Genomic DNA, 21,040 nt, shown 5'->3' on the forward strand with positions numbered 1-21,040 from the left:
CTTAAAATCTGCTGTCAGATTGCTCTGCAATGCTTTTTAACATGCCCTGTTATATCTATTTACTTACCTTTATTGTATCTTGCAATGTATGGATTTTCGTTGGTGTTCTTGTATGGTTATTCTTTTAATCATGGACATCCTAAGGATTTTGGGGGCCCTGGGCCAAATGTAATTTGGTGGCCCCTGTTCGGAAAAAGCTTTGAATTTATGATCCAATTTCAGCTCTTTCATGTCTCCTTTGGCCAGGTCACTAACAGTGCACAGGCCCATTGGTCCAAATTCTAAATGTGTTTACAGCTCATTAATATTACTGCAAGTAATCTCTGTGACACCCTACAATATCTTATATCTGAGGTCCTGTGGCTCATCTAAAAGAATTTTTTTTATGGATGTTGCATGAAACAAACACATTTCTCTGCAAAATGTCTGTAATATACTTTCACACATAGCACACATTCAGTCCTCCCAAGTATCCCGCATCAGGCGTGACTCGAACGCATTTCAGTGCGGTGTTCCGCATCACCGCACTGAAATGCATTGTCACGCATTTTGCCCACTAAAACGGCACACTGCTGACAGCGCTGAAACTGGCTACCGTAACGCCAGTGTGCTAGCGCGCGTGGGGCAGGACTCAGGAGACAGTTACTGTAATTGACATGATCGTGCTCTGGGTGAGACTGAGAGTGCAGTTTGCTTGCTACAATGTTACAATCTGCCAGGTAGGCTGCAGGCTCTGCCTGCATTGAAAATTCCCGCTGGCGGCACTGACCACACAGTGAGTCACTGACTCGCCTCCTGCCCAATTACCGAGACCCGGGCGTTACTGGCTGTGTGTCGCCAGCGCCAGTTATCGTCCTGTAACAGTTACAGGAAGCAGGAAGTGAGGTCGCGGTCTCGACTCAGAAGCGGCGGGGACTCGACGACTGGACTCGTGCTGCTGCTGGTGTGGACGTCCCGTCGCCGACAGCCAGACTGTGTGACAACAATCAGTCTGAGAGCGTCTAAGTCAGGCGCTGCCTGCTGAGTGCGCAGCGCGGTATAATTACTTGGCGCCGGGCCGGCGTTGCACCACCGGCAGCCGTAACCGGGGGTCGGCACTGTCAGATGTGAGACTCAGTCTCACATCCATCATAGCAGCGCAGCATGAGAGGCCTGGCTGCATCGGGCGCTGCGTGCGGGGAGCCCCACACTGCTGTATGCAGTGCTGTGCAGCCGCCGACCCCCGTGCGGCTCTGGGCTCACCGCCGCAGCCGCGGACCGGCGCAGACTGTCAACCGACGCTCAGAGAGTTAGGACAGTGCCTGCCACAGCCAGTGGAGTGCCAGCTGCAGGCTACAGTCACTGAACTCGACCGTCTGAGACTAGTAGTACAGAAGTTGAAGTTCACAGAAACAGTAAGTACTACTACACAGTCCACTCTTTAATTCTTTGGACATTGTGAGGCAGCCTGCTGCCACTGACTTTAGTGTGTTGTTATGGCCTTGTGTTGTCTTGTCACACAGCTGCACGCACTCAGACACCTTGATCTTCAGTGTAGTGCTGACTTACGGTGCGGTGGTCATTGAAGTCACAACGTCTGCATTTTACAGTGCTGTTTATTTCCTTGTGATTTCCAATCCGGAGCTCAACATATTTGCCAAACCTAATCTGTTATTGCGAACGTGGTTTTAACAAGAAGTGTCCCAATTGGGTATTCGCACCTGTGAGAAGTTGGCCTGGCATATGCTGTCTCCTAGTTATAGGGACACCTTGCACCAGTCCAATTCGACTCTTATTGATGATAGGTTTAAGACAACCTTTAAAGAAAGCTATCCTAGTGGTAGCTGTGGAGAGCAGCCTTCAGGCTAAGTCTTGAAGGAGTGTTAAGCTTATTGTTTTACCATAGATAACCTCTTGAATGACCAAATGAAAGAGTAGTCCACACAGGTATATATATAAAATATATGTATTTATTCTAAACAGAATCCCACAAGTCTCTTTATGAGGCTGAGGCAAAGTTACAATTCAAACAAGCATTGATAGATACAATAAAATAGCACTGGAATCATAGGGCCCCAGGGGGGGACCAAACCATATATTAATAAAGTGGTATAAGAACCACGACAATTCTACAGGCAATGCCTAGGGCATTTAGGATCGCTGGCCCCTTAAGAATCCACCCCAGGTTATGAGGAAGGGGACCCACGGGAGGCGCGTGCAGTGGAAATAGCTGCTATCGGGATCTTTATTAAAGCCTATGGAGAATGTCGCGGTTAGATTTAAACAGATTAAATTCACTTCTAGCAGGAGTACAAAGTTAAAACTTCAGAGTTACGCTTTTGAAGAGCCCACTACTACGAGAGTACCGAGGTACCACTGTTACCTGCCCGAGGGAAGCCAGGTGCATAGGTCGTTTTCGATGTCGGGTCGCGGGCTGATTTTCAATGGAGAAATGTTCAAAAGTGCTGCTAGCCAAAAGCGTCGATGATGCCGTGAAGATTGAAGTTGTAGAACTTGTAGAGAAGAACCTGAAAGCAGAGGGGACAGAGTCTGGGTCACGGCACAGTGACCAGGGAGCTCACAGCAAAGAGCCCTTCAATGTTGGGTGCTTCAAGTGGAAAGAGGTGTAGCTTGGATCTGCAGCCACGGGCTCCGGGAGGCTTCAAGGAAGGCCAGCTTCGGGAGGGCGACTGTCCCACGTCGGATGAGGGTCGCTGCGGTGTTAGTATCCGGATTGGATCCACTAAGCCTTGGCAACCGCAACCCACGCAAGATGAACAAATCAGCTACTGGTGCAGACCCACGAGGTCTGTGAGAGGTCTCCTTTGGAGAGACTGTAGAGCAGCGCTGGAGCAACCAGGGGAACTCTTAGTTGTCGAGATTGTCCTCCGCTCGGGCCCACAAGTCGAGAGACAAGGGACCGCGGAAGGCAGCAAAATGGAGTGCGTAAAAGGGAGCCCACGGGCCACCGGAGGGGGCTAGGGTGCTGATCTTTGGCATGGATGCTGCTTGGTGGTTGGCTCAATAATGGGCCAAAGCACAACTTCCCCACTGGTCAGGGTCTTGTGCTACGCAAGAGGTGGCCGTTGTCCTGGGGTATTGGGAATCTCGGCACCCACGCGGTCCACGGTACACTGGTTTGCTGTGCACACTCACTGGCCTCTGGGATGCTTAGGAAACCCACCTCAAGGGTGCTGAAAGTTGACGAAGTTCGTGAGAGCAGCAAAGTTCCAACCGGGTCACTTGCAGTGTTTCAGGTGCCTGCCAAGCAGAGGGATAACTCCTTTATCCCAAGGGAGATTTCTTCAGTCAGCTGGGCAGCAGCTCGTCGAAGGTCAAGTCTGTAAAGTCCAAGATTAATCTGAGGCTCTGGGGCCAAGTTATTCACCTTTATCCCCAAGATTAGGGGAGTGTCCAGAGTAGTGTCCACCAATGAGTGGTGAGGCGTGAAAGGGTGGCTACACCCTCTCCCCTTTGTGTGTTTCCCGCCTGGGCGAGGGGCAGGATGCCCCTGAGCCGGTTCCAAGCGGTGTATGCAGAATGAAGGCACTGCAGCTGCCTACGTGCAACTCTGAAAGGACATTTGGTGCACCCACCCTGTTCCAATCCACATATCCTGTCTGGGGAGATGCTAGCACCTCCCTGCCACAGGAGCCCTATTGTCCAGCTGGCGAGGCTGGGGTTTTCCCCAGCAACAGCCAGCCAGAGTCGTGTGGGTGGCGGGTAGTAGCCATTTTGTACTACTTGTGCGCTTTTCCCATATCGCCCCTCTAGCAGGGGGGAATCGTGCCCTCATGCCCATGACTGGACTGGGGGTAGGATTCCTACATGTTTGACACCAAACACGATATGGTTCTGTGTAGCCATTCCCAAGTTATCACCCTATCGCGATAGACTTATAATGCGGTTAAGAGTATATGGTATGGCTACACTACAAACAACCCAGCAATGATTTTACGAGGGTTGCAGAGAGGCCCTACTCAGGTAGGGGTCCCCCCTCACACATATCTCAGCACCCTGCCCTGTAGGATTAGCAAGGCCTGCTGTAGGGGCGACCTATGAGAGTACATGTGTTGTAATGGGGTGGGATATAGGGTACCTATATCCCTGTAAGGGGTGCTAGCACCACCTTACCCAGACTACAGTAGTGGTCTGGTGGTGTCAGTTTGTATGGCTGTCCCAGGGTGGCACAATAAGTGCTGCAGCCCTGGTAGGCCTACTGAGGGACCCATGCCCTGGGTACCTAGGGTACCATCTACAAGGGACTGTCAGGGCACCCTCAGCATCCAATTGGTTTGTACCTAGGGTACTCACATCAGTTTTAAGGAGACAGCAGATAGGCTGGGGTCCTGGATAGCAGGATCCCAGCCAGACTAGTCAAAAACCACTCAAATACCAGGCAAAAAGTTGGGGGCAACCATTAGTCAGATTCCACCTTCCTACAGCACCCGAGGCATGTTTAACAAAATGTATTTTAAAAGTATGCTGTTATTCTCATACACGAGTGCAGATTTACCACTAAGCCTTGATTTATATCCTGTTTTATGACGAGGAGTGCCCGATTTGCTCACCTCTCAGAGTCCCACCAATTAGATAAATATATTTGAAAGAAATATATCTTTAAAAACAGTTATTTCCAGTCGCTTTATACCTCCCAGACTCTGGTCTGTTTTTTGTGTCCGATGTTAGTGCTTAGAAGCAGGCACTCTCGGTCGTGCATTATCCATGTTGCTCAGGTTTTCCACCAGGGAGGTCGAATGCTTCTTTCCCACTCAGCTAGCCCATTGTCACCTCTTTGCTTCCTTAGTTCCCTTCCATTTCCGGTGCTTTGTAGCAGTTTAAAAAATCTTCTTAAAGTTTCTCATTGCTCAAATTGGTTTAATTAATATGTTTCACTTGTCCTAATTGCTTGATTTTTCTCATGGGAAAGTGTCACTCTTAGTTGCTAAAATGTCACTCATAATTCAGCTTAAATTATGAAAATGTCACACATAGCAATCTGAAACCTTGGCAGCTATGCACATTAAAAACAAATTACAGACAAACGGTATTTAAAACAATCTGTTTAAGAATTATTCAAGGTCATGAGGGCGAGTCTTCAGAACAGAGCTGGTACTATGGGGGGAGGGGGGTCTGAAAAGCTGGGGCCCTGGACTAGAGCCCACTTTGCCTGTGCCTTAAAAACGTCTCTGCTTTTAATAATCAAATAAAGAGTGTCTTGACTTGACTATGTACTGCTGTTTTTTAGATTATAAGCTACATCTTAAGCTTCCTATCTGTTACGGACCAGAAGGCAGCAGCACTTGTAAATCGGACATGGTACTTTGCAACTCAGGACTCCCAGCTTCAGGTAATGCAGAATGTGTTATATTGCCCTTGTTCGACTCGAAATGTGAAAAAACACAAACCACACACACATGGAACGAGGCTTTAACGCCACATGCTCCAAGACTGTGGCATGATGGGGAGTTATCAGAAATGATGAGTTGGTGGATGGGGAGTGGTAACAACTGTGTTTGTGGGAAAATGTGGTAGTGGAGAAAATATTGAAAATGTGATGGAGAAGGTTGTGTGGGCCTCACTGGTGGAAACTGGTTGGTGTGGGTTGATGGTTGGAAATGCTAATTGTTTCGAATTGTTAACATGGTATTTAATTTTTCACCTCTGAAGATCTGTTGGAGTGAGTAGTGGTGGTGAATGTTGGGTATGGAGTGAGCAATGTTGAATAGAAATGTTAATATTGAAATTCTATTCAAAGCTTTGCACATGGTGCTTCAAGTTAAAAACTGAGTTTGATCATTGCTTTTCAGAATTATTCCAATATCGCTGTCTGTTCTCTCCTCAGAGAAGGCTTGTTTACTGTCTTCCAGCCTCTTCATCTGTTCTCAGCACCATTGAAGGCTTATCACGACGGTGTTCACCATGCATCAGTCTGACTGGCCTGGACGCATCCACAATTTCACGAGACCTTATCCGACATGTGGCATTCTATCTTGGGCCCTATCTCGAGAGTGTAAACCTGCATGGAAGCAGCCTGACAGACTCCTCCTTCACAACTCTCATTCTGAACTGCCCCAACCTCCGCTCCTTGGACCTCAGTGGATGCAACAGCCTGTTCATGTCAGGAACCCTACTGTCAAAACCTGACATTATTCTTAGGGTCCAGGAGTCCCTGGTCAACCTGCAGGAACTAAACCTCGCTGGCATCCGCTACTTGTCTGACCGCATGTTCAATCGTTTCACTAGCTGCACTCCCCACCTGGAGAAGCTCTCATTAGCCCGGTGCCACGTCACATTTGAGTTTGATCCCTACCGAGGTTCTAATGACTATAACTCTTCAGCCATCCTCTCTTTTCGGAATGTGCTAAGGTTCTTAAAAGGGCAAGTAAACAGCATGAGGTCACTAGACTTGAGTGGTACAGGAATCACCAAGGAAGCAGTCCGCTCCTTCATGCAGGTGGAAGGGCTATACCTGAGAGAGCTCATCCTTCAGAGTTGTCGGGAACTCTCTTCTGAGGCTGCTATCCTTATAAGCAAACACCAGCCCGGCCTGATCACCCTTGATCTGAGTGGTTGCACGGAGATGTCAGACAGCGCTGTGCTAGCTGTGTCCTCACGCCTTCGAAACATCCAAAATCTGAGCTTGGGTAAAGTCCGGTGGTTGACAGACAAGGGCCTTGCGGGTATTGCTGATCTGAAGAAGCTGCGTTCACTGGATTTGTCAGAGTGTTCTCTGGTGAATGGGACTGAACTGATGAAGGGTTTCTCTGCTCCGCACCTCCAGCCCAAACTAGCATCTCTCAACATGGCCTGCTGCTCAATGCTCAAGGTATGTTCTCATTAAGTATAGTTCTGTGGAGAGACCAATCTGCAGTAACAAGTCTATAAACTAAACACTTTACGTTCCTATTATTATGTTCTTTTCATAGCTTTGGACCGTCATTCTTGAAAGGGCATCCCTTCTCATAGAAATAGACATCTGTGTCGCTCTTTAAGGCGGATTTCTCTCACTGAGACCGACACACCCTATGGAAGAGACCAACACTCACCCAGAACTATAAAAATAAATTGCAATATTTTAGGGCTGGAAGAAACTTCACTATATAGGGTAGTATATGGTTTAGACTTACTATACAAGTTGCTTATGTATTTTGTGCATGCGTGTAGTTATTTTTTAAGTATGTAGTGTCTCCAGTTAGAGCTCATGTTGACTTGACATGCAATGACAAAGCCTTTACTCGGCACTAAACGTCTTCTTCCCACAGGATATATATGTGGTCTCCTTGGCGCGCTCGCTTCGAGGGTGTCTGCGAGTGCTGGACCTCTCCTCCTGCGTGTCCCTCACTGATGTCAGCCTGCGTGCTATCTGCACGTATCTTCTCCACCTGACTGTGCTGCGTCTTGGCTGGTGTAAGGAACTGACAGATTGGGGCTTGCTCGGCCTAGAGGAGCCCAGAGAGGATGTCAAATTACAAGAAGCGGTAAGTGGAATCTGTAGCAACAAAAGAACACATCTCACTACAAGGCATCCAGAGAATTGAAAAAGGGCGTTGAACTATTATACCAACTAAGCATGGTTCATATATTTCCCTTCCTTCATCAACATGAGAACAACCTGTATCACGCGGGGAAAATTTAATGAGTAGTTTGTGACTAAATGGTGTAAGCATGAAGTAAAGTATCATGGGACTGTGAGATAACAATGTGCCTAAAGACTGAGAATTCCTGGTACTTTTTAGGTTTAAATCTTTTTATTAAAGTTTTCAACAGAGGGCGGAATGGCAACAAGCAATTACACTTTCCCCCACCCCTGCGGGAACGGGATAAACTGGACTCGCCGCCCCCGCCACTGTACGCTCGGAGCGGCGAAAGCCTGCCCGCGAGGCCTATCACCCGCCACCCTAATAACCCCCCACCCCAAACCCAAACCCCCCAAATACCCCCCTCCCCTCGACCCCCCCCACCCCTCCCTTCCCCGTGGAGAAAGAAACAGAAAAGAGAAGAGAAAAGAGAAAAGCAAGACATGAAGAACCGAACTCGGGGACACAGGGACCTGAGGGCCGAGCGCAGAAGGCCGCCCCTGGGCAGTAGCCCAATCATGGTGTCTGAGCAGTGTCCTTCTCCTCCGGGTCCGCGCTGAGCCGTAGGAGGCGTAGGTCCCTGGGACAAGTCAGCTCCCTGAAGTCCTGGGTCAGGAGGGACCGGAACGGCTGCCACAGTTCAGAAAATGAGGCACCCTTACCGGCCAGTGTTAAGGAAATACGCTCCATCCCCAGGATGTGCCAGAGGCGGTGCAGCCACTCCAAGTGTGTAGGAACACGGGGCGTGTTCCAGCAGGCTAGTAGACACTGCGTGGCCGCCCCCAGTGCTAGAGCAATCTGTTTCCCCCTACGGGACTTCAAGGGGTAGGTAATGGCGTTGGGGACCCCCAAAATGATGTATGCAGGTAGTCGGGGCAGCTCCGTGTCAAAGTATCTATCCACCTCATCCAGGATCTGCCGCCAATACAGGGATATCAGGGGGCAGTCCCAGAGGATATGTGTCAGAGTGCCAGATTGACCGCACCCCGCGGTGCGTGAGCTGTCCATACGGTGTAAGCGTTCCGGTGTATAATACCAATAGTGCACCAATTTAGTGAACATTTCCGTAAGCCCTGTATGTGTAGCCGTGTGCCGGCCCCTATAGCAGCAACCCTCCCATTCCTTTGCGAGCAGATCCCTCCCCAGGTCCCTCTCCCAGCGTGCCCTACCTGCGTGATACGAGTGAGTGTGTGATGAAAGGAGCATCTTATAGAGGTCCGAGGTCAACTTTTTGTCCGACGTCCACGTGATAAGCCAGCGTTCAAACATCGTGAGCCGGCGTTGCGCCGCCCTTTTCTCCCGCGGCTGCGTGGCCCAGTGTTTAATCTGCAGGTAGCCGAGCAGGTCCCTGGCCGGGACTCCATAATCGGTGGCCAGCTGGGCCAGGGGGATAAGTCCACCCGCCTCGTACAACACCCCCAGAGTCTTGCAGCCGGTGTAGCGCCAACTCGGGGAAAGAGGACTCCGGCTGCCCCGTCGGGAAGTCGGAGTTCCCGAACAGGGGGGTCAGCGGTGAGGGAAAGGTCGTTAGTTCCTGTCGCTCCCCGGTCTGGTCCCAGATCCGCACCACCGCCTGAGTCACCCACGAGGCATAGAGATTGGGGGGCCGTTGTTCCCGGCGAAGGAACGGGATGGCGGCCAGAGACGTCCCCGCCACTGCCAGGTCCTGGAACAGCCAGTGCTTTGCGGAGTCGGGCCTCATCCATTCCGCCAGGTAGCGGAGCTGGGCGGCTTGAAAGTAAAGCGTGAGATCGGGAACACCGACCCCACCTAGGTCCGGCGGAAGAGAGCTAATCTGGCGCTTGAGGCGAGGCTTCCTGCCCTGCCATATGAACTGAGCTAAGTCAGATTGTATCTTTTTAATCCAGCCCTAGGGCGGATATATGGGGAGCGTATGGAACACGTACAATATCTTGGGCAGTATCGTCATTTTGATGGCCGCCACCCGCCCAAGCCACGAGAGCGGCAAACGTCGCCAGCGAAGGAGATCCGTTTTGACGGTGGCGCGGAGACAATCGTAGTTCAGGGTCCGGATGCCCGGAATCGTAGGGGTCAGCTGCACCCCGAGATAGGGGACTGGTCCCGATGACCAGGGGACCGGATACTTCGCTCGGAGGTCTGCGATCGCTCCCGGCGTTAGGGAGAGCGCCATTGATTTGGCAACGTTGACCTTGAAGCCGGATACCTCCCCAAATGCAGTAAGTTCCTCCAGGACCGCTCCCAGGGACGTCAGCGGCTCTCGGAAGGTCAGGAGGACATCGTCGGCATAAAGGCAGATCGTATGGACATCCCCTCCAAACCGAATCCCAGAGATCCGGCCGTTGTGTCGTATGTGCTGAGCAAGGGGCTCCATATACATGGCAAAGAGCAGCGGGGAGAGGGGACAGCCCTGCCTAGTGCCCCGGGAGATCCGAAATGGCTCCGAGGTATGGCCATTAACCCGGACTGAGGCGTGCGGATCCCGGTAGCAGTTGAGGATGCGCGCTCGCATCTTGTCCCGTAGTCCGAACCGTTGCAGAACTGCCTCCAGATAGGGCCAATGCACCCTGTCGAACGTCTTCTCGGCGTCCACCGCCAGGAGGGCATAATCAGCCGGGAAGCGTGAGGCCTTCTCAATAAGGTGCAGGACCCGTTTCGTGTGGTCGCTCGTTTGGCGGCCCGGAATAAAGCCCGCCTGATCCGGATCAATAAGGTCGGGCAAGTGCGGCGCGAGGCGGGCCGCCAGGATCCCCGTATACAACTTGAGATCCACGTTTAGAAGGGAGATCGGTCGGTAAGAACCGCACTGTGTGCAATCCTTCCCGGGTTTGGGGATCACCACTATCGCCGCGTCGAGCAGTGCGGAGGGCAAATTTCCGAACGTGTCGAACGAATTGAAGAGTCGTGTAAGAATGGGGGTGACCAAAGGGCAGAACTGCTTATAGAACGAAGCCGTAAAGCCGTCCGGGCCTGGGGACTTACCAACCTTAAGTCGCGAGATGGCCGAGATCAGCTCCTCCGGGTGGATTGGCGATTCCAGCGTCTCCGCCTGAGGCGTTGAAAGGCCCACGATACGCGCATGGTCCAGGTACGCGTCCAGCCCGCTGTCCTCAAGGGACTGCACGTCGTAAAGCCGGGCATAAAAGTCCCGGAACGTAGCGGCAATCTCCCCGTCGTCCGTGTGCAGGACCGCGCTCGAGTCCTCTATCGCCTTGACCCCCTCCCTCGATCGGCGTTCCCGCAGGCAACGGGCCAATAGGCTCCCGCATTTATCCCCACCCACATAGTAGCTGTGCCGGAGGCGCAATGCCGCATATTCCGCCCTGTCGTGATCCAGCGCCTCCAACTGCGCCCTCTGTGCCTTCAACAGCCGCCAAACCCTCGGGGCTCCCGTACGGCTATGCATGCGCTCCAACTCCCTGACCTTCTGCGACAGCTCCGCTCGCTTCGCCTGTCGTTCCCTGTTCTCGACCGCGGAGAGGGAAATAATGGCTCCGCGAACCACCGCCTTCAGAGCAAGCCAGCACGTGTGCACGGCCGTATCTCCGTTATCGTTGAAGCGCAGATACTCCTCGATGACTCCTTACAGCTTTTTAACCACCACGGGGCGGAGCAGGAGCGTGTCACGCAGGCGCCACTGGCGGCGCCTTCCACCCACAGGCGGGAGCCGCAGCGTCGTGACCACCGCCGCGTGGTCCGATAGAGACGCCGCAAGTATCTCCACCCCAGAGGTCTCCTGACAGATTGCTCGGGTGGCCAGGAAGTAGTCCAGGCGCGCATAAGTGCTGTGCGCGTATGAGGTGTGTGTGTATTCCCGGGCCGAGGGATTGTACACCCGCCAGAGGTCCACCATATCTAACTCTTGAAGCGCCGCGTAACCCTTCTGCGAGAGAGCGCCCACCTGCCCCGTGCGCTGTGCCGACCGATCCAGCACGTTATCGAAGACTAAATTCAGGTCCCCCCCCAGCAGCAGCCTCCGGTCCGGGGAAGCCGACAGCTCCGTCAGCGCCGCCTGGAGGAAACCCTCCGGTTTGTCATTAGGTGCATAAATCGAGCCTACCGTGAATGTGTAGTCCCCCATGTGGAATTGGTAGACAAGCAACCGGCCCTTGATCTCCGCCACCCTGTGCATCGTAAGCCCCCTGAACCGTGGTGCGAGAAGGATCGCCACCCCCGCCCGCTTAGAGGAGTCACAAGAAAAGAATTGTATGGGGAATGACCGGGACTGCAGCCGGTGCGTGTCTTTCAAAAGAAGGTGCGTTTCCTGGAGCAGGCATAGCTCAGCCCCTGACTGCGCAAGAAGGGAGAGAATAGATCTACGTTTGATAGGATTGTTCAAGCCCCGGACATTAAGCGTGAGAACCTTAAGCATTGTGGAAGGCATACCCACCCAGCAGGGAGCACCCGCTAAAGACATACAATCCCATAGTGACCAAGAGGCACCCCGAACCACCCAATCCCCACCCTACGAGCCTGGTACAGAAAAGTGAAGGGTAAAGAAGAAAAGAAAGAAGAAAGAGTAATAGCCCCAGTGTCCCCGCAAACCCTCCCCCCCCTCCCCAACTGTGTTAATCGAACCAATTGTCCATCTTCCAAGGAAGATCAGAAAGTCCCAAGTCAGTGGGGGCAACGTGGCTCAGCCACCCAGCTGTGAGCCCGCCAGCGGCGCCCCAACGCGCCTGGAGGCAACGCCAACAACAGAGAAAGAAAGCGACAGAGGTGCTGTCCACAGATAACCCCCCTCAAGGGGCCTCGACCTTCGGGGCCAGCGCCCCCGCCACCGAGGATATGGCGTCCTGACGACCCTGCGCGATCTCCTCGGGGGGTGGTCCCCGCCTCCTGGAGCCTCTGCGCCTTTGCTTCAACTGGGTCCATCCTGGGCCCGGACCGCTGACTCTCTGGGAGCTCGGCGCAGAACCCTCCTCGTCGTCGTTCGGGCAGTCAATGTCCAACAACTTACACGCCTCCGTCAGGGAGCGCAGCTGGTACAACCTATCGTTGTGCCGGAAGATTAGCCGAAATGGGTGTCCCCAGGAATATTTAATGTCCCGCTGACGGAGGGCCTCCGTGACAGGGCGGAAGGTCCTGCGTTTCTGGAGAGTCAACGCTGCGAGATCTTGGTAGAGCACCGGGGAAGTTCCCTGAAAGGTGATGGGGTGCTGGGAGCGCGCCCTCCTGAGGATCTCCTCCTTAGTGCCATAGTCCTGGAGGCAGACCAGGATATCGGCCGGAAGGGCATTGTCAGGACGCGGTGGGCCCACCCGATGGGCGCGGTCCAGGGTGAGCTCCGTCCCCACCGGCCTCCCCCGAATCTGATTGAAGAGCTCTCGTGTGAAGGCAAAGACGTCTCCCGCTTCTGCGTTGCGTTTCACCCCCGGATGCGTATATTGTGCCGCCTCGACCTGTTCTCCAAGACTTCCAGGTGAGATTGAATGTCCACCTGCTGGTCATGGAGCCGTAGGAGATCTTGATGCACCAGGGAGAGCTCTGTGTCCTGAGCGTCCACCCTGTCCTCCACTGCTTGAACTCGTTCTCCCACGCCGTCCAGGTCCCTCCGCACCTCCCTGAGCTCCGCCGCGAGTTCCTGCTTCATGCTCTTAAGTTCCTCCCGCTGCTCCGCGAACAGCGACAGTAGGAAGGCCCTGGTGACCGGTTCCGATCCCTCGTCTCCGGCCCCCGACGACCGCATCACCTCCGTCGCAGCCACCGAGGCCCCAGGCCCCGCCGCGGCCGCTCCTCCCTGGCTCTTGGCAAACAGCTCCTGCAGCGACTTGCTCTGCGCCTTGTCCTTGCCTTTACCCCGCTGGGTCGCCATGGTATAAGGGGGCGCTCCACCAGGCCGACACCTCAAGCCCGGCCCAGGCCGCCTCCTGCGGGACGCAACCAGCCGCCACCTGTCCCGGGGGGGCCCGATGATCACGGCTCACCCTCTCTTCCCCAGCAGCACGCGGGCACCAGGCCTCCCCTCTTCTGGGTGCCCGCCGATCGCCCCGACTATTACGCTCCACCGGGGGGGACTCCCCGCCCCCAGTCCTCTCACCTCCGGGCCTCGATGCTCAGCGCTCACAGGTTTTAGACCCGTTTGCGCACGCTAAAAACCTTGGGCCCATGTACAAAACCTATTTTGCGACTCGCTAATAAAATTAGCGACTCGCAAAATAGATTTTGCGACTCACTATTAGGAAGGGGTGTTCTTTTCCTAATAGCGACTCATGAGGCATGTATGAATGTTTTTGCGAGTCGCAATAGAGTGCAAATTGCGAGTCGCAATTTACAATGGTTGTACATATGGTCCTAAGTTCACAAAAGCTTGGATCTATTGTGGTGGGCAACACCGAATTTGTATTCTGTCTTTGCAGGATTAGTGAGATTGTTGTCGTTACTAGATAATGCCGCTTGTGTAGCAAGAATTAAAATGTGCATCTTATTTTAATGTTGTAGCAGAAGGCAATAACATTTTGTAGCAGGGATCTTTAAATATATTTAGTGGCTTTCTAGAAAGGGATAGATGCTAGGTGTTGTGAAATAGTTTGAGAATGGCTGGTCATTTTTTTTTTTATATCTGAAGAGTTGGGACATTCAATAGACTCTCTCAAGAGCAGCATCTTACACATCTCTTGCCCTCTCCAAAATTCTCAGTCCTGACTCATACAAAAGCGAGAGCTGCTTGTGCTATGTATGTAGTTAATTCATAGAATTCTTTTCCTCGAAGCAGTCCCAAAGAATGGCTTGCAGAATAAATCCTGATTTGCAATACTTGTACAGTACTCTCCTTTAACCTTTTGGACTGAGAACTAATTAAGAAATATTTGTTTTTTTGGCTTGGCACTGCTAACCTCTGTGATAAGCAGGGGGAGTAGTTTTAGTTTTGGATGTGGATTCGTAATTTCTTTCCTTTTTCATACAGGAGGACGTGGGACCAAAGTTCACCCGGACTTTTGGAAACATGGGGTTTTTTGTACCTCCGCCTTATGTGGACGACAGGCCTCGACTGCTGACAGAATCGGATCTTAAGACATCTCAGGAGAAACCAGGGCCTTCACTTAGGTCTCTGAAGAATCTACAAGAGCTGGATCTCACTGCATGCAGCAAACTCACAGACACCAGCATTGTTGAGGTAAGAAGCATGCTCTGGGTAAGGAGTGGTGCATACAGGATGCTCTGGGTAAGGAGTGGTGCATACAGGCGTAAGGGCCAGTTTCTTATTGAGCAAAGCAAAAAAAACATTTACAGAGCTCTCAATTGTCCCAGATCCATTCATGAGTGGCTCATCCAGTCCAGGTATTTGCTTTGCACCCTAGGCAGAATCTTGTGGCACATATCCCAATATCACCCATTAAACGAATTAATAGCTTTTTAAAAACACCATGGAGCAGTGTAAACACAGCTGCAGGATGTAGCCCTACTAAAGAGTGTTGTGGCTTAAGTTCTCGAATGGAAATGGAAAAAATATTTATAAAGCGCAACTATCACTCCGTGAGGAGTATCCTGGCGCTAGGGTACGAGTGATGAAAAGAGTCCCAGAAGAAAATCAAATCGGGGCAAAACAACATTCATCCGAGGCACCAAAAACCCAGGTTTTTAAGGCTCTCCTGAATAGAGGTTCAGAGTTGCATGATCTAAGGTGAGCAGGAAGCATATTCAGTAAATTTCACTCTTAACTATGTCCAATTACTACAGTTAGGATCACAAACATGAACTTTCTTTAAAATATTTGTTGCAATTGATATCCAAATCTAGCCCACCCACAATTTCCTTTTGTGCACAACCACTGGACATCTGGTCAGTTAACATGGGAGAGGTAATAATGTTTGATGGGAATTTTGAGAACAATGCGTTTTTTTATCTACTTACAACAGCCTACATGAGGTTGTATTGTGTGTGTATTAAGGTTCAGTTAAGGGACTCATTGCATCACTCATTTGCAAATACACTTGTAAAACAGACTTTACAAAAAAAACTATTTGCAAAACTGGATGTGCGTATCATTGGCTCAGTATTGTATGTTCTTACTATGATATCATAAAATGTTGATAGGAATCTCTTGAATACTGTGACATGCTTCCTGGGGTAATAGAACTGTTCAAAGCATTCGTCTCACAATGCAGCCAGGTTTCATATGTATATTAGTGCATCTCCTACTAGCTCTCATTATTGCTGTCTGTCTCTCCTCCTAGTTGTGACTCCGTCCTCGTTCCCATCTATTTTCTTATGATCAATTGTCTGTCTTATCCTCCATGTATCTTTCCTGGACTCCTCAGCATTCGAAAGTCTCGAGCCAAAGAAATGGAAGACCAGTAGGGTGGTATTCGCAAAAACTGAACTATAGAAATAGAAACACAGTACAGTCCTTCGCAGGTCCACATACCACGAACAACGGCTACCATGCCAAAGTCCACCTAGAATACCCATGGACATAGAAGGAATACTAGCCTGTCAGTTTACCGAACGAGAAGAGGTATTCTCTAACACACCAGCCCGTGGTGTAGAAATATATAAAATGCACAGTATCATGAGCTACATCTCTAATGAAAAGACATGAAAACCCATATTTATATCTTATCTGCGAGGGTGCTGTGATTGCTGCCCCAGTGTCCCATATAATTTCCTCTCCCACCGTTTTGTACTGCCTGTTGTGGGGTTAGGGGACCCAGAAGACTGGGCAGCTACCTCTATAGTGTAATTCTTTCCGGTGTTCTATTTTCTGTGTTTTTAGCAGCACTTTATGACTGGCTGTGCAGCTTTTCCTCACTGTTTTCTACCAATAATGTTCGTGAAAATTGGAAGAGTTGGATAATGACTGTCCAGTGCACGTCCATAAATGGGAGACTCACAATTTTTGATTTTAGTTTTGTTGTTTGCGATCGACTCTACTTATAGGGATTATATTCAGTTATAAATTATGTACAACACTGGTGAGTGTGCATTACATTATCACATTTTTGCTCAAATCATCAAAATGGCTGGCAGAAAAATCAACAAATCAAGGAAAGAAAGGCACAAAATGACGGAAAGGATGTTGTTGTGCCATTCAAAGTTTGCACACTTTTGTTCAGCAGTGTAGGACTTATTTACGGCCAAACTTGAATGTGGGAAAACCCATGTTAAATGGAAAAGTGACCACTTTTTCGACTGCCCTACGCCATTTTTATAACTTTTGAACTGTTTGACTAATTTGTACCTTGAAGTCAAGGAGAGGGGGCTCACACACCAAAGGGATGGAGCACCCAGTAACTTAACAAGTTAAGACAAATTTTCCCTTTGGGTAAATCAAGTAGTCAACAATTATCATTCACGTATACCTTTCTTATAGACCATACATCTCCCACACAATGTTAATGATTGAGGCACTTATAAATCAACTACAGCCTTATAGAAGATATCAATGATTTTTTAATCAATATTACAAATACACAAATATAAATTGCACATATAAATTCAATCACATTGAAATTCATCAAAATTCATATACAATCAACAATAAATTGGACCAGGTTAAAATATATACATTCCAAAATCATTAAAAAACCTATAAAAATATATATATATTTGTATAACATTAGTCATGCTGAAGACCTGGATTGTGTACTCCTCTGCCACAGAGGTTTGTGCAGTTTGTATTGCGGTGTCGGCCATAGCTACAGAATTGTGACTGTGTGTGATATGTGCAAGCATGCTCTCCACTCCAACCTAAAGCACTTATAATTTATGATTATGCCAGACTGCGACAGTCTGTTTGTTATGGTTCCAATGATATTGAGGACAAAAACAGGCTATTTTCTCCAGTTTTTAGGCTTTATTTGAACTTAAACCTAAGGTCTCGACATCTGTATTTTTGAGTGAATTTGATGGTTTTTAAATCATGTTGTTTTATATATTTCTGTGAGACCTGTGGATAGTTAGGTGATTCATAGTAATCATGGCCACTTTAACGTTGAAAATATACTGTTGATCTCATGCCACCTCTGGGGATAGGTGCTGTCTGCGGTGCTGAAATAAGATCTATTTTTTCTTTGCCATAGTTATCACCACGTGGAGGGTGGGGACAGTCGATTGGGAAAATTGTATTCTCGGTCCGTGGCACATTAATGGGAGCCTTTTGCACTTCTTTGATGTAGGCCCTCATTTCCTCTTTCTCGGATATATCCGCGGGGTGACTCCATGGAGCCACTGGAATGTTTTTTTACACCTTGGGGATCTTTGGGTCTTTTGTGAGAATCATGGTTCCAATAAAGCCAGCAGAGCAAAAATGTCAGATGTTCCCGGCAAATCAGAATAGAACAGATCCTGTAGTCACTTTACTGAATTTAAGATCCTGCCTAAAAACAACCAGCAAGGATGCCACAAAACTTGCGGGGCTGAATCTTTGGTTATGCCCAGCACATTATTTTGTGCACAGTCCGTTCTTTGATCAGATTCTGTGCTTAGAACATGTACTCTAAGAGCCCACTGGACACAGTCTTTTGCCACCTGAAGCATGCTATTCGTAGAGGCCTTGAAATCAGCATTGCTTTCCCCTAAAACCAGCTACAGCTGTGCTTTGGCTTTTCTCAGCATTGTGGGTTGGACATAAAGATTATGTAGCTCCTCTAACAAACCGTCAAGTGTTTGTGTGCTGTAGACACTACATTATGACATCTCATGCTTTTAGCTAGCAACATTCTTGACTCTTGTCAGCTCACTTTTGACTGCCTAAAAAAAATATATGTTTATATGTGTGTGTGCATATATGTATATGAAAAAAACAAAGGTTACAGGGACGTTTTAGTTAGGCTCAGATTTCACTCGTATAAAACCAGTGAAATTCAGCAGTTATAGTTACTTGAGCTAACTTATGCCCCTGTAATGCACTGCTATCCAATGGGGGATAGGGGGCCTCCGGCTGGTGGCTGCTTACGAGCAGGCACAAGGCTGGGGGAGCAAAGCTCCTGGTGTTAGGCTCAGGGCAAAGGGGGATTCGAGGTAGCACCCAAAGTACACCCGCAGTGGCGGCTGGGTGTAGAGTGCTGTTTTGGCGGTGGGTGCCCTGTTTTCAATGGGTATTGCTGATTTTGTTTTTTAGCTGCAGGATCGGTCCAGGAAGTCTTCCAGGAGAAACCAACAGCTGGGCAGGTAAGTTGGAGGGCTCCGGGACGTAGGTGTATCTCTAGTTCTTTTCTCCAGGGCACAGGGCGGCTCAATCAATCAATCAAAGACATTTATAGAGCGCACTACTTACCCGTAGGGTCTCAAGGCGCTTAGGGGGGGGGGGTGCCGTTACTGCTCGAACAGCCAGGTCTTGAGCTTCTTCCTGAAGGAGAGGTGGTCTTGGGTCAGGCGCAGGTCGGTCGGGAGGGAGTTCCAGGTCTTAGCGGCCAGGTAGGAGAAGGACCTTCCTCCTGTTGTCGCTCTACGGATGCGTGGGACGGCGGCGAGGGCGTGACTGGCTGAACGGAGGTGGCGTTTGGGAGCGTAGAAGTTGATTCGGTTGTTGAGGTAGCTCGGGCCTTGATCGTGTAGGGCTTTGTGTGCGTGGGTGAGGAGACGGAAGGTGATTCTTTTGTTGACGGGGAGCCAGTGCAGGTCTCTCAGGTGTCCGGAGATGTGGCTGTTACGTGGGATGTCGAGGATGAGTCTGGCTGAGGCGTTCTGGATCCGCTGAAGTCTCTTCTGGAGCTTGGCGGTGGTTCCGGCGTAGAGGGCGTTGCCGTAGTCCAGTCGGCTGGTGACGAGGGCCTGGGTGACGGTCTTCCTGGTCTCCGTGGGGATCCACCAGAAGATCTTCCGTAGCATGCGTAGGGTGTTGAAGCACGCCGAGGAGACGGCGTTGACTTGCTTGGTCATGGAGAGGGAGGAGTCCAGGATGAAGCCCAGGTTGCGTGCGTGGTTAGTCGGTTTGGGTGCGGTGCCCAGGGCGGGGGGCCACCAGGAGTCGTCCCAGGCGGTGGGCGTGGAGCCCAGGATGAGGACTCAGGGGTGTCTTTTGAGGTCAGATTTCACCTTACCGGGCCACTCGCGGTTGGGGGTGGTCTCCATGCAGAGGCTGCAAGCAACATCGGGGAGTCCTGGAGGGGTCAACCCACGGTGGACTCGGACTCTGGAGAGCTGGGGGAGCTCGCAGGGACCGGTGGGCCACTCCAACTCGGGCCATAGGCGACGGGTGCAATGGTGGTTCCAGGCGTCTGGATTCTTTGTCCTCAGCAGGCTCAGAGTCTGTCTTGGGAGTTTCTTTTGAACAGAGCTGCTGTTCATAGGAGATCTGGTCTTTGTTGAAGGCAGTGAGTCCTCCCCGGGTTCTGGAGGTCGCTGGCTGCAGGACAAGTCGACTTTTGGCACAGGATCTCTGGAAACTGCAGACCGGCCGGTAGGGCTGGGGCCAAGTCAGTTCTTCTCTCCAGTCTCCACTGCTGGGCATCTTCTTTCGTCATTCTTCTTCATAGGTTGCGGGAATCTGCCTTCTTGGTTTAGGGCTGACCCCTAAATATTGTATTTAGGGGGCGTTTTAGGGGTCTCAAGGTCAGTAGCCAATGGGCTGTCGACCTTAGGGTGATTACACCCTTGATGTTCTCACCCCAGGTGGGGGAGTGGGCACAATCCTTAATCCCGATTGGGGAGTGCCTGCCAGCTGCAAGATGGTGGGGACTGAAGAGTGGGCTTCACCTCGCTGCCGCCAACTGAGGGGTGGGGTTGGCAGAGGAGGTCATACCTTCTGGGCTGGCTAATTTTTCCCGCCTGTCTTCCCGCCGGAAAGGAGGGAAGACAGGAAGGGGGCCTGCTCCTGATCGCAGGAGAATCTGGGGGTCGCATTACAAAGGCGTCAAGGCCAACACCAAATTGGCAGAAAGATAGAACTTTACTTGGAAAGTCTCCTTTTCATTATTTGGTGTAAATCTGTTCAGCAATTTACAAGAAATTTTCATTTAAAGAGATGTTCAGGTGGGATGGAAAGGAAAAAAGAATATCTGGCTTGTTGGTCCCGTGGGACTCCAGTGGTACAGAAAACTCAAAAAATAGAATGATCGGACTGGCCAAGATAAAGTTTTCTCCCATTGGCCATTTGAGTGGTTACACAAGACCGAGCAATTTGACTGGCTGCCCAGAACTTCAACAGAAATTACAAGACAAGGGGACTCAGTCCCCAATATCCTGAAGCTTAGAAAAAAAAAATAGGGGCAGGGTAGGGACACATTGGCGTAACACAGGACCCCGGGGGGCCCCTGAGCTCGCTTGTTCTATTTTTCTGCATAAAGGAAATCTGATTATAGGCAGTAATGCATTCTAGTGGTCCTGATCATTGCGATTTTATTTCGTTGCCACTTTCTTTTGCGCTACCACCTATTTGTAGAACTGACCTATTGCTTCCTTATAGACGGCTTTCTGAGGTCTACTTACATTGAAGTGAAAAGAAGTGTATTTTTTATTTTATTTTTTACACAATTCTGACCTGTGCCTGAGGTCCTGTGTTTTCCCTAGCAGGATAGCTGTAGTTAGTCACAAGTTATTGTGAATGTGTGTCTTGTTTA

At 50.4% G+C, this 21,040-nt stretch overlaps 1 protein-coding gene across 2 annotated transcripts in view; it reads left to right on the plus strand.

Moving 5' to 3' along the window:
• Positions 1 to 21,040, plus strand: part of LOC146775922 (uncharacterized) — an 82,375-nt gene that overhangs the window by 25,529 nt on the left and 35,806 nt on the right. Inside the window, exons 2-5 of one of the 2 annotated variants that reach the window (XM_085637640.1) lie at positions 5,228 to 5,329; positions 5,825 to 6,808; positions 7,245 to 7,460; positions 14,446 to 14,655. In XM_085637640.1, the coding sequence (XP_085493766.1) occupies positions 5,228 to 5,329; positions 5,825 to 6,808; positions 7,245 to 7,460; positions 14,446 to 14,655 (1,512 nt within the window). Of the gene's footprint in view, positions 1 to 5,227; positions 5,330 to 5,789; positions 6,809 to 7,244; positions 7,461 to 14,445; positions 14,656 to 21,040 lie in introns of both variants that reach the window. The other variant, XM_085637641.1, reaches the window with a different exon arrangement.

This window comes from Triturus cristatus, chromosome 12 (assembly GCF_964204655.1).
Source record: "Triturus cristatus chromosome 12, aTriCri1.1, whole genome shotgun sequence".
Classification (NCBI taxonomy): domain Eukaryota; kingdom Metazoa; phylum Chordata; class Amphibia; order Caudata; family Salamandridae; genus Triturus; species Triturus cristatus.